The 16,547-nt window shown below is 46.8% G+C and overlaps 1 protein-coding gene across 20 annotated transcripts in view; it reads left to right on the top strand.

Moving 5' to 3' along the window:
- The window catches only part of ttn.2 (titin, tandem duplicate 2), a 228,432-nt gene that overhangs the window by 103,365 nt on the left and 108,520 nt on the right, over window positions 1-16,547 (top strand). For all 20 annotated transcript variants that reach the window (XM_089002824.1, XM_089002838.1, XM_089002836.1 and 17 more), the window contains 23 exons: window positions 718-860; window positions 2,092-2,215; window positions 2,302-2,568; window positions 3,283-3,380; window positions 3,469-3,637; window positions 4,659-4,928; window positions 6,408-6,674; window positions 6,824-7,102; window positions 7,789-8,197; window positions 8,313-8,437; window positions 8,515-8,781; window positions 9,041-9,310; window positions 9,476-9,775; window positions 11,087-11,389; window positions 12,265-12,452; window positions 12,563-12,677; window positions 13,508-13,795; window positions 13,881-14,032; window positions 14,113-14,260; window positions 14,338-14,637; window positions 14,840-15,127; window positions 15,206-15,502; window positions 16,344-16,530. In XM_089002824.1, coding sequence (XP_088858950.1) covers window positions 718-860; window positions 2,092-2,215; window positions 2,302-2,568; window positions 3,283-3,380; window positions 3,469-3,637; window positions 4,659-4,928; window positions 6,408-6,674; window positions 6,824-7,102; window positions 7,789-8,197; window positions 8,313-8,437; window positions 8,515-8,781; window positions 9,041-9,310; window positions 9,476-9,775; window positions 11,087-11,389; window positions 12,265-12,452; window positions 12,563-12,677; window positions 13,508-13,795; window positions 13,881-14,032; window positions 14,113-14,260; window positions 14,338-14,637; window positions 14,840-15,127; window positions 15,206-15,502; window positions 16,344-16,530 — 5,254 coding nt within the window. The remainder of the gene's footprint in view (window positions 1-717; window positions 861-2,091; window positions 2,216-2,301; window positions 2,569-3,282; window positions 3,381-3,468; window positions 3,638-4,658; window positions 4,929-6,407; window positions 6,675-6,823; window positions 7,103-7,788; window positions 8,198-8,312; window positions 8,438-8,514; window positions 8,782-9,040; window positions 9,311-9,475; window positions 9,776-11,086; window positions 11,390-12,264; window positions 12,453-12,562; window positions 12,678-13,507; window positions 13,796-13,880; window positions 14,033-14,112; window positions 14,261-14,337; window positions 14,638-14,839; window positions 15,128-15,205; window positions 15,503-16,343; window positions 16,531-16,547) is intronic.

The raw sequence follows: 16,547 nt of genomic DNA on the forward strand, positions 1-16,547 counted from the left end.
ATTCCATCAAACTTTCAACGACCATCACAGAGGTCAATAAAATGACTTTCTTACACAGTACAGTTCATTTATTTAATTAGAATACAATAGCACATTTATTATACATAAAAGAAGGTATATTTTGTGTAGTTTTAAGGCTTAGAAAATTAGAAATACAGTAAAGTCTCGTTATATCGATATCGGATATATCGATAGTCCCGGTTATATCGATACTATTTCTATGCACGCACGGAGAAAATTACATGCAAAAAGGGTCGGATATATCGATAGTCCCGGTTATATCGATATTTTTTCGGACTCCCTTGAATATCGATATAACGAGACTTTACTGTATATGTTTTATGGGGACCTGGGAATGGATTATTTTCGTTTTAATGGTTTCCTATGGGAAATTAATGTTTGGGATACACACTTTTCGCATTATACACTCTATCTGGGAACCAATTAAGTTCGTAAGCCAAGGTATCACTGTAGTCCAACACTCATCGCAAAGACCCGAGTCTACAATGATGTACCCGGGGTTATTTTGGAAGCGACGGACCTTGATCGGCCCGTACGGGACGTGACCCGGGTAGCATGCTAACGAGCCGGCCCGCCCGGTGTTGAGCAGCAGCTATTTTGCTGGTTTTTTGCCCAGAGGGCTTCCAGAGGACCTCCCTCTGGGACTCGTTTTCCAAATGGCTCTCATCCAGCATGCCTTCTTCTTTCCCTAAAAAGCCCGAGTTGTTGAGCTGATGTGGCCGTTGAGTGACGTGGAAGTGACAGCCGGCGAGACGGCCACCTTTGAGTGTGAGCTTTCGTACGAGGATGTCCCCGTGGAGTGGTTTCTCGGGGACCTCAAGCTGGAGCCCAGCGACCGGGTGAGTCTGCTCAACTCACTTACCATTATTAGCTGTCTATCTTACTGGCTGTAAACTGTCTAGCTGGCTAGCTATAGGCTATCTGGCTATCTATTAGCTATTTATTTGCTATCCATTAGCTAGCTGCCTGGCTATTAGCTGTCTAGCTGGCTGGCTGTTAGCTGGCTAGCTGTTGACTACCTGGCTATCTATTCGCTATTTACTTGCTGTCCATTAGCTAGGTAGCTAGCTATTAGTTGTCTAGCTGACTGACTGTAAATTGTCTAGCTGGCTAGATGTTGCCTATCTGGCTATCTATTAGCTATTTATTTGCTATCCATTAGCTAGCTAGCTAGCTTTCTATCTATTTGAGTTACTTCTGGGTTGAGTGAACGCTGGCGCGTGGAAATGCCGCTGCTCACCCACAGAAAAACTGATCCTGTGACTGTAAGTGACTTTGAGAGTCTTGAAAGGCGCTCAGAAATTTAATGTATTATTATTATTATTATTATTAGTAGTAGTAGTAGTAGTAGTAGTATTGCTATTAGTGTCGCTTTGTTCCTTTTTTGTGCTTATGAAGCGCTGCTGAACGGTTGTCCGCGCCGAATGATTGTGTAAATTAGCAGTCATGCTTTTGGGCAGGGTTAGCTTCAAAGCTAACCAGCAGTACCTGAAAAATAGAGACTATAGTGATACCTTGGCTTATAAACTTAATTGGTTCCCAGACAGAGTGTGTAAGGTGAAAAGTGTGTATCTCAAACATTAATTCCCCATAGGAAACCATTAAAATGAGAATAATCAGTTCCCAAGTCTCTCTCTCTATGTCGTCTGCCTATCTATTTTTATATGCAGCTCTGTGTTTCTGTGTTTAATTTAAAAAAAAATAATGTTCGTAAGCCGAAAAGTTCGTTAGCCAAGGCGTTCAGAAGCCGAGTTATCACTGTACATTGCAAATGTTAACAAATGGAAAGGACATGAACATATGGAGTTATCTAAAGACAGTCAACAGACACAACAGAGAAAAGTTTTAAGATGTGCGTAACAAGTGTGAGGCAGTCAATTGTAAAGGGACACAATTGGCGCACACAAATCTGCGGTTGAATTCAGTTTTTTTACATTTCAACAAATCAAGGTGTCATCACAACAATCAGTCTAAGAGTACTATCTTGATTTCAAGGCTTTACCCAGGAAAGGAAATTAATCACAAGCGGCATTCAAGAGCCCAGACTTACCTTCTCACTTTGACCTCCAGGTGGTACTGAAGTCGGAGGGCAAAGTCCACACCATGACCCTAAGGGACGTTCAGCTGCATGAAGCGGGACAAGTCCGACTCGCCACCAAAGACTGCCGGAGCGACGCCAGACTCATTGTCAAAGGTGCCCCGTCAAAAAACAAAATGGGCGACTGCTCATATGTCCTGCATCGGTGCCGAAAGAACTTTGTTGTCGTGCGGGATGTTCAGAGCCACCAGTGGAGTTCACCAAGCCGCTTGAGGACCAGACTGTAGAGGAGGAGGCCACCGCTACTCTGGAGTGTCAAGTCTCCCGGGACAATGCAGAGGTGCACTGGTACAGAGATGGGCAGGAGATCCACAAGACCAAAAAGTACGAGATGCTTGTGGATGGATGCAAAAGGATGCTGATCGTTCACCGATGCACCCTGGAGGACTCCTGTACGTACTCCTGCGCTGCCAAAGAATTCAAGACCTCCTGCTTCCTTAATGTTGAACGTAAGTACCAACACCCACTAAATGTGAAGATCAGTTTGGGAGAAGCTTTTGAAAAAAAATGCACTTAGTGGACACGGTGCGGGTCACTTCCTGATCACTGGAGGGGAAATAAATCATTGTCAGGTCGGCAACAAAAAGTGAAACCACCATGAGAGGATTCAGGACTCTCCCCTGTTTGTCAACACTGGACACAACGCCAGAGTACCTCGTCCAGATCCACAACTCGTCAGGGTCTAGAAAGAAGATCGCATCCTGCAGCAGACCTGATCCAAATGACCAGCTGAGTTTGAGATCTCCTGCTCTTTAACCCTACTTTTAGAACCCGTTGAGAACAGCGCCGAGGACTTAGTTGGGTTGAACTGGATTAAGTGGAGTTCACTTACTTTTCTCTGGAAGAAGAAAAAGCTTCACGTTGGACTTGAAAAAGTCATTAGAAAGTGAAAAGCTAGTTGGAGTTGGTCATGGGGAACTGGGCAACACACGTTTCAGGAGGACAGGTTTCACAAAGGCTTTCGTTTGAAGACCTGGCCGGTCTTGCTGAATAGCGGGAACTGGTGGTGTTCATGTCTCATTCTCTGGAAGTCAACGCTTTTTCAGGAGGAGTTCCACCTTGTTCTCAGTAGATTTAGGTTTCTTCAAGGTTTCTTTAGGAGTCTCTCATGGAGCCCTCAGCTAAAGACTAAGGTTCGGTAACTTCTGTGTCTCACTCCACAGCTCTCCGCGTGGAGTTTTCCAAGCCACTCCATGACCTCGAGGTGCAAGAGAAGGAATCTGCCAGGTTTGAGTGTGAATTATCCCGAGAAGATGTGAAGGTGAGCTCGGACGCCAATGGGCTCATCATGCAGTCATTGTCCTTCCACTTCACGTCGGACCATTGACGTATGGACTGCCTCCTCGCAGGTCCGCTGGTTCAAGGACGGAAGTGAAATTCGAAAGGGGAAGAAATATGAAATTTCTGCTCAGGGACGTCAACATGTCCTCGTTGTGCACAAGTCGGTGATGGATGATGAAGCCGAGTATGAGTGTGACGCCAACACCGCCAAGACCTCCGGCATGCTCACTGTTATCGGTAAGAATAATAATAATAATAATCCATTTCATTTATAAGCGCCTTTCAAAACCCTCAAGGTCACTTTTCAGTCACAGGATACGTTTTTCTGTGAGTGAGCAGCGCCAGCCACATTCGCCAGTGTTCACTCGACCCGGAAGTCAATAGATAGAAAGCTAGCTAGCTAATAGATAGCCAGCTAGGCAACTAGCTATATAAGTAATAGATAGCCAGCCAGATAGTTAGCTAGCCAGCCAGTTAGCTAATAGATAGCAAATAGATAGATAATAGAAAGCTAATAGATAGCAAATAGATAGCCAGCTAGACAACTAGCTATATAACTAATAGATAGCTAGCTAGCCGGCCAGTTAGCTAATAGATAGGAAATAGATAGCTAATAGATAGCAAGGTAAGAAGGGCAGCGCTTGCTCAGGTAGTTTAGGAAAAAGAAATAATAATAATAATAATAATAATAATAATAATAATAATAATAATAATAATAATAATAATAATAATACCATTTGTAAGCGCCTTTCAAAACTCTCAAGGTCACTTTACAGTCACTGGATCAGTCTTTCTGTGGGTGAGGAGCGGCAGCGACATGCGCCAGCGTTCACGCAACCCAGAATAACTCAAATAAATAAAAAAACTAGCTAGCTAATAGCTAGCTAGCAGATAGCCAATAGATAGCCATCCAACTAGCCAGCCAGCCACCAGATAGCCAACAGATAGCCAGCTAGCTAGCTAATAGATAGCCAACATATAGCCAGAAATCCAGGCAGGTAGCCACCAGATAGCCAATTGACAGCCAGCCAGCCAGCTAGCTAATAGATAGATAATAGATACAATGATCCCCCTTCTCCCTTGCCCCACCTTCCACGTTCCCATTCAAGCCTTAAAGGGGGTGGGGGCAAGACTGGCTTCGAACAAGGGCCTCGGTTGTGTTCAGCATCAGAACATATTCGTGAGCTCGTTCATGAACCCAGGAGAACATAACGATGAGTGATGATGTGTGGCTCAAGCTGATGGTGGTCTTTCACAGAGGAGGAGGCCAAGTTCACTAAGCACCTGTCCAATGTGGAGGGAACTGAGACAGACAGCGTCAAGCTCATCTGCGAAGTCTCCAAACCCGAAGCTGACGTCATCTGGTACAAGGGCGACGAGGAGTTGCCGGAAGGCGGCCGCTATGAGCACATTGTGGACGGAAGGAGGAGGATCCTCCTCATTCAGGACCTGAAGATACCAGACACTGGAGAGTACAACTGCCGACTCAGTCCCAGGGTCAGAACCTCGGGAAACCTCAAGGTCAACGGTACGCACACTTACGCTTTCTATCGGATGACTGTCTTTTCGCATTGATTTCTACAGCGATACCTCGGCTTACGAACGCTTTAGCTAACGAACGTTTCGCCTTATGAACGTTAAATTTGTGAGAATATAATCTTGGCCAACTATTTTTCGGGAAACGCACGGAACGCCACAATGAGCGATGTGTCGTTCGCGAACAAGCCGGTTCTTGGAGCTCCTGAAATGGCAGCTGGCTTTTTTCCATCTATTCCCCGCCGCCAGTCTTCGGTTAAAGCCGCATGTGATTGGTCAAGATCCGTGGTAGAGTAGGGAGGGGACACAAGCAGCAGTGAACAGGGGGAGGCGTTACAGAAACAGAAACACACACACACACACGAAAGGGAGACCTCAGAGCTTGAAACAAAAACAAATGTGAAATGGTGAGAGAATGGACAGAAAACACGGTGAAATGTTTCAACTTTATTGATCAAAGGCAGAGTGTAGACTGCAAGGTTAAAATATCCCATCAGGGGAGAATTACAGACACGCAGCCGTAAGGAGGAGGAAGGGTTAGAGAAAAAGAAGCACACTGTGAGCACATGAAACAGGAAAGGCAGACGACGAGCTTGATAGCACTACAAAAAAAAGTGAAAAGGTGAGAAAATGGATAGAAAACAGTGACATTTGGACTGGTTTCCACTTTATTGATAGGCAGAGTGTATGCACATGATTGGTCAAGATCTGTGGTAGAGGAGGGAGGGGGGGAGGGGTTACAGAAACAGAAACACGCACACAGGAAAGGGAGATGACAGAGGTTGAAACAAAAAACAAAAGTAAACAAAAAACAAAAAAAGCTAAAGTGAAATGGTGAGAAAATGGATAGGAAACAGTGAAATTTGGACTCGTTTCAACTGTATTGATAGTTCAAAGGCAGAATGTAGACTGCAAGGTTAAAATATCCCATCAATCAGGCTCCACAAAAAACCCGCACAAGCCATCTGTACAATTTGAAGGGAACATACAAGCAAGGGAACCAGCTATTAATAAAGTTTCTAGTGTTTTGTTGCTGTTGGAATATCACAACTTCTAAGATGTCCAACCCAGAGCTCCTCCATTCCATCAAGCCATCAAGGACCATCACAAAGGTCAATAAAACGACTTTATTATATAGTACAGTTTATTTCTTTAATTAGAATACCATAGCACATTTATTATACATAAAATAAGGTATATTGTGCGTAGTTTTAATGCTTATTTAGTTGAAAATGATGTTTTATGGGGACCCGGAAACGGATTATTCTCATTTTAATGGTTTCCTGTAGGAAATTAATGTTGGGAATACACACTTGCACACACTTTCTGGGAACCAATTAATTTTGTAAGCCAAGGTATCATTGTACCTCAAATTGGGAATTTCATTTCGGGAGCCAGTTGAATAACTCCTGTCCACATGCGTTTTATTGTCCCGTTCAAACGTATGCTTCTTCTCCCCCTGCTGTTTTAGAACTAGCGGCTGAGTTTCTCTCCAGGCCTCGCAGCATTGAGGTGGTCGAGGGTGAAAGAGCTGAGTTTACCTGCACCGTGTCCAAGGAGACCTTTGAGGTCAAATGGCAGAAGGACACAGAGGAGCTGGAGGCAGGAGACAAGTACCAGATGATTAGTGAGGGCAAGAGAAGGACTTTGGTTATCAAAAACTGTGAGCTCAGCGACGAATGCAAGTACATGGTCACCATAGGAGCAACCAGAGCCAGCGCCCATCTGACGGTACTCGGTAAGGAACTCCAACAAGTAACAATCTTGGTCCAAATGAATGCTGCAATTGGAGTTGAAAATTATGCCGGTCAAATAATGGCCGCCAAGGGCTCCACTGCACCAGTTTTTGCCAGGAGGCTAATTTCAGTGTCACATGTTGGTCTGTAGAGAAGCTGAGGATCATCACCCCGCTAAAGGACACCGAGGCCGGAGAAGGTCAGGAAGTGGTTCTGAATTGCGAGGTGAATAATGATGGCGCCAAAGCAAAGTGGCTTAAAAACCAGGAGACCGTTTTCGAAAGCAGCAAGTATGTGATGAGCCAGCGAGATAATATCTTCTCGCTGAGGATTCGAGCTGCGGAACAGGGCGACCAAGCCAACTACGTGGTCCACCTGAGTAATCACAGAGGAGAACAGGCCAAGAGCTCCTGTGGACTTGTCATCAAAGGTGAGTCCTGAGAATACATATGCACCTAAAAGCTAGCAACCACACATTTGACGACAGTGAGGTTAGAATCTTAGCGAAAGAAAATAGATGGTTTGAAAGTGAAGTAACAGAAGCTATTTTCATAAAACAGCAAAACACTTCACTAAATCGCCATGGTGGGGTGAGTTTTAATTTGGATCGTTCATACAACAAACTTCTTAAACCACATAGGCTTAGTTATGCAGATGATGTGATACCAGAGGAAATGAGGCAATCAGGCCAGTCGTGGACCCCATAATCAGGCAAGGCAATAGAAGTAATCAGTGTAGCCGCAGGGAATAGTCCTCTGCTCCCCCCACCTGAGAACAGAGACCTATCATAGCAGAGTCTGGCACCACCACGTCTGGACAGTAGGGATATATATAGGTCCAAACTACCAGCAAATTTTAGTTCGTTGTCGAAGCATCTAGGAGAAGAAGCGAAACGTCCGACACCTTCAAAGAAGTACAGATGACGGCTGAAGAAACCTTATCATCGATGAGTCTTTAGAAGAAAATCGAGCCTCACGTTCGTGTCGCCATCGTCCACATGTTCGCATTGTCCTCCCATCTAATTGATTTTTTTGTTTCGCAACAAGACGTTTCCGGGGAAGATGTTTGACAACGTTCCGAGAGCGTGAGCTAACATTTCGATGTGTTTGTTCGCAGAGGAACGTTTGAGGATAGTGGTCCCACTAGAGGACGTGGACACGCAGGAGAACAAGACAGTCAGCTTCTCTTGCAAGGTCAACCGCCACAACGTAACATTGAAGTGGTTCAAGGCCGGCGAGGAATTGATTTTCAGTAAGCGCCTCGTCTACCGGACGGACAAAGACAAGCACACGCTGACCATTAAGGACTGCACCCCGGCGGACGAGGGCGAGTACACCGTGGTGGCCGGCGACGACAAGTCCACGGCCGAGCTGATCATTAGCGAAGCGCCCGCCGACTTTGCCATGCACCTGAAGGACCAGACCATCACGGAGTTCGAGGACGCAGAGTTCTCCTGCAAGCTGACCAAAGAGAAGGTCGATGTCAAGTGGTACAAGGACGGACGCGAGATTAGAGAAGGACCCAGGTGTTTGGCCTTCACCACTCTTTTGCAAAAAAATAAACGCACAGCAGGCATGGTTCTCATTCAAAGAACTCCCCAAAATGCATTCTCTAAAATCACAACTTCCGTCTCCTTCCAGATACACGTTTGAAAAAGACGGAAACATGCGCTACTTACGCATTAAAGAGTGCCGCCCGGACGACGAGTGCGAGTACGCTTGCGGCGTAGACGACAAACGCTCCAGAGCCAGACTCTTTGTGGAAGGTGAGACCTCCGGGAGATGCTCCTGTAACAAATTCCTCTGGGCGACGCCACCTCACGCCTCGCTCTGCGCTTCGCAGAGATCCCGGTGGAGATTGTCAGGCCACCGCAGGACATTTTGGAGTCACCGGGCTCCGACGTGGTCTTTGAGGTGGAGCTCAACAAGGACAGAGTCCAAGTCAAGTGGTTGAGGAACAACATGACCGTGGTGCCAGGAGACAAATACCAGATGATGAGTGAAGGGAAAATCCACCGGCTACAGGTCTGTGAGATTCGTCCTCGAGACCAGGGTGAATACAGAGTGGTGGTTAAGGACAAAGACGCCAAGGCCAAGCTGGAACTGGCGGGTAAGAGAATGTTAAGAGAGTCAACGGACAAACAAGTGCATGTCAATCTGCTGTTTGATTTGATGGAGTTCTCATTTGGAGTTCTCACACACACACACACACAACGTCGAGTATTGCAGTGTCTCCAAAGACTTTTCGGAATGTTTCAAGGTAGCCAAAATGATTCTTTTTGTAATCTCGCAGCAATCTTCTCCACCTTTTCACAACCACTTCTATTGACTAGGTGTCTATTGACTGATGATCACCCTTACTCCTACAGCGGTGCCCCAGATCAAGACCACAGACCAAAACTACATCACTGACTCGGGGAAGCCCTTGGTCATGATGGTGCCCTTCAGCGCCTACCCACAAGCCAAGGCGGATTGGCTGTATGACAACTTCAGTCTGCCCCAGGACAGCATCTACACCTCTCCCGACTGTACAGAGTACCGAATGAAGGACCCCAGAAAGTCTGATGAGGGTCGCTACAAGGTCATCGTCAAGAACAAACATGGAGAGGGCGAAGCCTCCGTCAACCTGGACGTCATCGGTAGGGTTTTCAACGGCTCATTCTACACTTGCGGAATTAGCTACCGTGGATCGGCAAATATATAGCTAACTTGACAGCGACGTTGCGAGAGATGCAAAAGGATCGTCTAGCGGACTTTTTCAGAAACTCAGTCAGGAATAAAACTTTTGTCTGTTCGGACCCCAGATGTCCCGGGGCCTGTGAAGAATCTGCAGGTCGTGGACACCGCTGACGGAGAAGTCAGCTTGGCATGGGAGGAACCGGAGAACGACGGCGGAAGCAAAGTCATCGAGTATGTGGTGGACAGACGGGATGTGAAACGCAAGACCTGGACGCTGGCCACACAGCACGCCGAGAGCCCGGAATACACCGTGACCGGACTCCAGAAAGACTCCATGTACCTCTTCAGAGTCTGCGCCCGAAACCGAGTCGGCAGCGGACCCCACGTGGAAACGGACCAACCCGTCCAGGCGAAGAACAAGTTTGGTATGTGAATCGTTTGAAGTTCATCTCACACAAACCTGATTGTTGTCATCCAGATATACAAAATAATTTGAGGAGTCTGTAAATGTTCACGGTTGCGCTCCTTCCACATTTGAACACTGGTTCAAACTGTTACAAGGTAAGATTGTTCTCCTTCGTGAAATGCAAGCGGCCTCTTTCACTGCCACTGGACCACACGGTTTCATTGCCACTGGAACACACAGAATTCCTTTTTTCCATCTCAAAGCACACCGACCGTCGAAATGAAGGACATGGTTGAGCAAGATCAGTGCTCGGTTCATTCAGGGTTGGGGTTAGGGTTAAGGTTTGGGTTATGGGTTATGGTTTAGGGTTTAGGGTTTAGGGTTTAGGATTTAGGGTTTGGGTCTGGGTTTGGGTGAGGGTGGAGGTTTAGGGTTTGGGATATGGTTTAGTGTTTTGAGTTTTGAGTTTTGAGTTTTGAGTTTGGGCTTTGGGTTTAGGGTTTAGGGTTTAGGGTTTAGGGTTTTGGTTTGCGTTAGGGTTTAGGGTTTATGTTTAGGGTTTGGGTCTAGGGTTTGGATTTAGAGTTTAGGGTTTGGGTTAAGGTTCCACTTTTGGCTCTTGGAGACCTTAATTTTTTCCATGTTTGACACATGTACCAATTTTTAGGTAAAATTGTTCATTTTGGAAGCTTTCCACCAAAGTATCTAGATTTGAACACTGCTTTTCCCAAATTGAGAGCGAGACCGCAGCCTTGACCATTTCCAGACCAATTCTAAGCACTCCCGCAACTTCCGGTGGCGGCAGTCTCAGCCCAACTTGACGTAAATTGCAATCACTCATTCCTCGCTGACGTCTGTGGAAACTCAGTCGTACAGGAGTGGTCCATCGATGAAAAGGTTTCTTCAGCTGTCATCTGGACTTCTTTGAAGGTGTCCACCTCTGGGCAACAGACTTACAACAGACTTCTCAGATCATTACCACTAAGGCTTAGTCATGCTGATGGTGATACCAGAGCAAATGGGGCAATCAGGCCAGTTGAAGACCCCATAATCAGTCAGGACAATAGAAGTAATCAGTGTAGCCTCAGAAAATAGTCCTCTGCACCGCCCAACCTTAGAGCAGGGACCTATCAGAGCAGAGGTCTGGCACCGACAGTAGGGATATATATATAAGGCCAAAACTACTTGCAAATTAGTTCGCTGACGAAGCTTTTCGGATGAGGAGCGAAACGTCCGACACCTTCAAAAAAGTCCAGATGACGGCTGAAGAAGCCTTTTCACCGACATTCCTTGCTGAGTTTTTGAGTCCACTTTTGCCTCTGGGTTTTAGATGTTCCCGATCCTCCCCGTAACGTGACGGTGGCGAAGGTGTCCAAGTTTGGTTGCACCGTATCCTGGGAGCCTCCCGAGTCGGACGGCGGTTCGCCCATCACCTCGTACATTGTGGAGCTCCGTGACAGGACATCGGTGAAGTGGTCGCCGGTCCAGGTGACCAAGGCCAACCAGCTGACTGCCGTGGTCAATGACGTCATTGAGAATAAGGAATACATCTTCAGAGTCAAAGCGGAGAACAAAGCTGGCATTGGAAAGCCCAGCGCCGCAACCTATCCTGTCACCATCATGGATGCTATAGGTGAGTCAAAGTTTACTCGAGTTTTGGTCTTTCTTGTTAGTTTTACCTTTTCATTTTGGTGTTTTTTTTTTGAAGGACTTTGTCTCTGGTAGAACACGCTTGCACTAGTATCCTAATAATAATAATAGGTGACATCTGCAGCTATCCAGCTGGCTAGCTTTTAGCTATCTGGCTAGCTATCTAGCTATTAGCTATCTATTATTGATAGCTGTCCTTGATCATGTTGTGGGTCATTTTTACCTCTATGTAAAAATCCACACAAAACAGTCAAATAATAGGTAACAACAGCGGCTATCTAGCTAGCTACCTGCCTAGCTAGTTGGCTATCTATAAGCTATCTATTAGCTACTCAAATAAATAGAAAGCTAGCCGGCTACCTAATAGTTAATAGCTAGCCAGCTGGCTGGCCAGATGGCTTACGGCTAGCTAGCTAGCTTGCTGGCTTTCTATCAATTTGAGTTATTCCATGGTGAGTGAACGCTGGCGTGTGTGGCTGTCACTGCTCACCCTAAGAAAAACTGATCCTGTGACTGTAAAGTGACCTTGACAGTTTTGAAAGGTGCTTATAAATGAAATGTATTATTATTATAATTAAACACGAAAACATCAATTTGCTGGGAGAGAGAGGAGCCGCTGCGTGTTCACGCGCCACCATCTTGTGAAAAAAAAACAAAATAACAAATAATATGACAACACAGTCATTCATTCTTCATCACTTGCTGTACCCTCTTTGTGACATGAAGCAGTTCTAGATGAAAGAGGAGAGGATCAAAGGATTTTTCACTTTTTCGCCACTTTGGGAAGTGCAAAACCTGTTTTGTTACCAATACTTGAATCACGACAAGGACGTTCCACTCGACCTTTACCCCCCACAGAGCGTCCGAGCCCGCCTCAAAACCTAGCGTGGCAGAACCAGAACAAGAGCTCCGTGGAGCTGAGCTGGGAGACTCCGCTGAGTGACAGTGGGAGCATGATCACCGGATACATCCTTGAACGCTGTGAAGACGGAAGCGAGAAGTGGCTGCGATGCAACACTCGCCTCTGCCCTGACCTGCTTTACAAAGTGCGATCGACGTCCTAAAACGCCATCAAAATTCTTTGTGGTCCTCATGAAGCGTCACTTTCAAAGTTGTTTTTGTTGTCCTTGTTGTTTTGGGTTGTTTTTCCCTTCAGGTGACCGGACTCCAATATGGAACATATTACAACTATCGAGCGTTCGCTGAAAACGCTGCCGGAATCTCGGATCCATGCAATGTCATCGGACCCCTGTTGGCTGACGACCAGCACAGTGAGTGAGACGGACGGGCAGCACTTATACAGTCATACCTCAGCTCACGAACTTCATTGGTTCCCAGAAAGTGTGTGTAAGGCGAAAAGTGTGTATTCCAAACATCAATTTCCCATCAGAAACCATTCATATGAGAATAATGTGTTCCCAGGTCAACATAAACCATCATTTTATACTTTTTAATTTTCTAAGCCTTAAAACGACACAAAATATAACTTAGTTTGTGTATAATAAATGTGCTATGGTATTGTAATTAAAGAAATAAACTACTTTATAATAAAGTCATTTTATTTACCTTTGTGATGGTAGTTGTCAATGGATGACGTTGCCGTGCTTTCTCGGCGATAATACCCTCACTCACACTGTCCCTGCTAGCTGCTTTTCATTAATCCAAATCAACAGAAGTTGCTTGGACAACACAGAAACACCCTCAGCCACACTTAGCAATACTTACTTAGACTTAGCGTGCTGGTACTGGGACACTAAGTCACACAAACCTTGTGGGTGCAAAAGCAAAAGTACTCCACTTGATAACAAACTACATCTGCATGCAAAGAAAGGTGGTGACAAAAACGAGTCCGGCCACGGTGGCGCTGTTCGGCCGTGTGGTTTGGTGTTTATCCGCCGAAAAGTAGTTTGCCAGCTAGTGTGGCGCTGTGTGGTTTGGTTCGTCCGCCAAAAACTACTTGGTCTGCCAATATTATATTCTCGCGAATTTAATGTTCGTAAGGCGAAAAGTTCGTTAGCGAAAGTGTTCGTAAGACGAGGTATCACTGTATTTCTTGACCGTCACCTCAGCTCACCTGACTTTTGTCCCCTGTCTTTTCCAGCCGGACCCACCATGGACCTGAGTGGCTTCAAAGACGGCCTGGAGGTGATTGTTCCAAATGCTCTCACCATCAGAGTCCCCATGACCGGATATCCCGTCCCCGTTGCCAAGTGGACATTTGGGGAGAATGAGCTTACTGGTGCCGACGAACGCATCAGGGTCACCACTAAGTCAACGTTTGCTGAGCTTGTGGTGACTCCCAGCGTCCGTCCAGACAAAGGGACTTACGTCCTGCAGCTGGAGAACGACGTCTCGTCCGTCTCTGGAGAAATTGAAGTCAATGTCATTGGTAGGGAGCAGCAAGGGCTCCGTTTTGTCTAAGCTGAGCAAAATGCATCCATGCTAACGTTCTGTTTGCTCCTGCGACATTCCAGCTGCGCCGAGCGCACCGAAAGACTTCAAGGTACCAGAAGTGACCCGTGAGCATGTTCGCCTGAGCTGGGAGCCTCCAGAACATGATGGAGGAAGTCCTCTGACGGGCTACCAGGTGGAGAAACGAGAGGTCTCCCGCAAGACCTGGGTTAAGGTACAGCGGTTCCAAAGTTCTGGACTGTGACTTCACCAGCGACCACATGGTACTGAGCCACCTGCCATCAACCTTGTCAGGTGGCCTCAGGCATCCAGGATCTGGAGATGACCGTCACGGACGTGATTGAAGGCAAGGAGTATCTCTTCAAGGTCACGGCCTGCAACAAGTGCGGTCCCGGAGAACCAGCCTACATCGACGAGCCTGTCAACGTCTCCTCTCCCGCCAGTGAGCAACCAAATCCTTTGTTTGAGACCTGAAGGATTGAAGAAGCATCCGTAACTTTCACGCGGTTTGTGTTCCAGCCGTCCCTGACCCACCGGAGAACCTGCGATGGAGAGACAAGTCAGCCAGTGGGATTTTCCTGACCTGGGAGCCTCCCCAGTATGACGGGGGCAGTAGCATCCGTGGTTACAACGTTGACCGCTGCAAGAGAGGAAGCAATCAGTGGGAGCCCTGCGGAGACATGGTCCCAGAACTCAAGTGCCAAGTCACTGGTCTGACTGAGGGCGAGTGGTATTCATACAGAGTCCGAGCCCTGAATCGACTCGGAGCCAGTCGACCCTGCAAGGCCACAGATGAAATCCAGGCTGTGGACCCCAAAGGTAGATTTTCTGGATGAGGGCAAGATGCTTATCGTCAAAATATAAATGACATTAAAGGACAACCGACACCATTTTTTTTGTTTCCTTACTGACATCAGAAAAACGTTTTACAGCATCTAAAATAGCCAAAACATGCAGGCTGATATTTTTAGTCAAATGCAAAACAGCAATATATGAAATGGATTATTATTATTATTCCCAGAGCCACCAGACATCCAGCTGGATGTCAAGCTGCTTGCCGGTCTGACTGCCAAAGCCGGCAGCAGAATTGAACTTCCCGCTGAGGTGACGGGCAAACCCGAACCCCGGGTCAAGTGGACCAAGGCCGATCTGGTCCTCCAGTCTGACGACCGAGTCAATATCGACACTAAGCCGGGACACTCGACCCTCACCGTCTCCAAGACTAAGCGGGATGACAGTTCCACTTATATCATTGAGGCCACCAACAGTAGCGGACGAGCCACCGCCACCGTTGACGTCAACATTCTTGGTAAGGGGTGGAAGAAAATCGTCCGTCTACCACGGTAAGATGGATGCATTCAAGTCAAATTCCGACTTTCCTCCTCAGACAAACCCGGCCCCCCCGCGGCCTTTGACATTTCGGAAATTACCAACATGACCTGCTTTCTGTCTTGGAACCCGCCGCGTGACGACGGTGGCTCCAGAGTCACCAACTACATCATTGAACGCCGCGCTGCCGACAGTGAGATTTGGCACCGGCTCTCGTCCACCGTCAAACAGACCACCTACAGGGCCACTGACCTAGTCAAGTTCAAGGAGTACATTTTCCGAGTCTTTGCCGAGAACCAGTTTGGTGTGGGCCCATCAGCCGAACATGAGCCGATTATCGCCCGATACCCCTTTGGTATGTCCTTCTCTTGACTTGTCGGAAGTTTTGGGATTCCTTGCACTTGTGTTATACAGGTAGCATCTGATTTAAGACCGAGTTCCGTTCCGACCAAACGGTCATAAGTCGAAATTGTCGAAATCCATTTAAAATGTTGAATAGAGACTCGGAGGCTAAATGACACGCAACCCCCCCCCCCCCCCCCTGGTGCCATCACACGGTCGATTGCTGTGTGAGAGTGAAATTCTGGCTAAAATTGTCTACGCGTTGCCGGCCTGCTAGACTTAAAATTAAAAGTAGACTTTTAATTTAAAAAAATAGGCTCTGGAGGTCATGGTCGTAAGTATGGGTGGTCGTAAGTTGAGCTGGTCGTAAGTCAGATGTTGCCTGTATTGAGTTTTAGGACTACATAAATATTCAATGCAGCCTACGAAACCTTATACGTATTGAGTTTTAGGACTACATCAACATTCAATGCAGTGTAAGAAAGCTTATAAAGGTAACATCCGATTTACGACCAAACGGTCGTAAGTCAAAATGGTCGTAAGTCGAAATCCATTCAAAATGTTGAATAGAGACTCGGAGGCTAAATGACTCCCAAACTAGTCCCCCTTCTGGTGCCATCACACGGTCGATTGCTGTGCGAGAGTGAGATGCTGGCTCGCTGGTCAAAATTGTCGTACACGTTGCCCGCCTGCTAGCGCGTGCGGTGCCAGGCGTAGAATTACAATTAAAAAAAATAGGGTCTGGAGGTCGTGGTCGTAAGTACGGGTGGTCATAAGTCGAGCTGGTCGTAAGTCGGATATTACCTGTACCTGCGTTATATCTTTTGTATTTATTTATTTGGGTTTTTTTCCAGACACCCCCGGACCTCCTTACAAGCTGGAACCTTCAGACATTGCTAAAGACTCGCTGACTCTCAGCTGGTACGAACCGGATGAGGACGGGGGAAGCCCAATCACCGGCTACTGGGTGGAGCGGTACGAGCCTGACCACGACAGGTGGATCCGATGCAACAAGCTGCCCATCAAGGACACAAACTACAGGTTGGTTGGGATGATTT

The sequence above is a fragment of the Hippocampus bargibanti genome, linkage group LG08 (assembly GCF_051943395.1).
Source record: "Hippocampus bargibanti isolate YZ-2025 linkage group LG08, ASM5194339v1, whole genome shotgun sequence".
In the NCBI taxonomy this organism is placed as follows: domain Eukaryota; kingdom Metazoa; phylum Chordata; class Actinopteri; order Syngnathiformes; family Syngnathidae; genus Hippocampus; species Hippocampus bargibanti.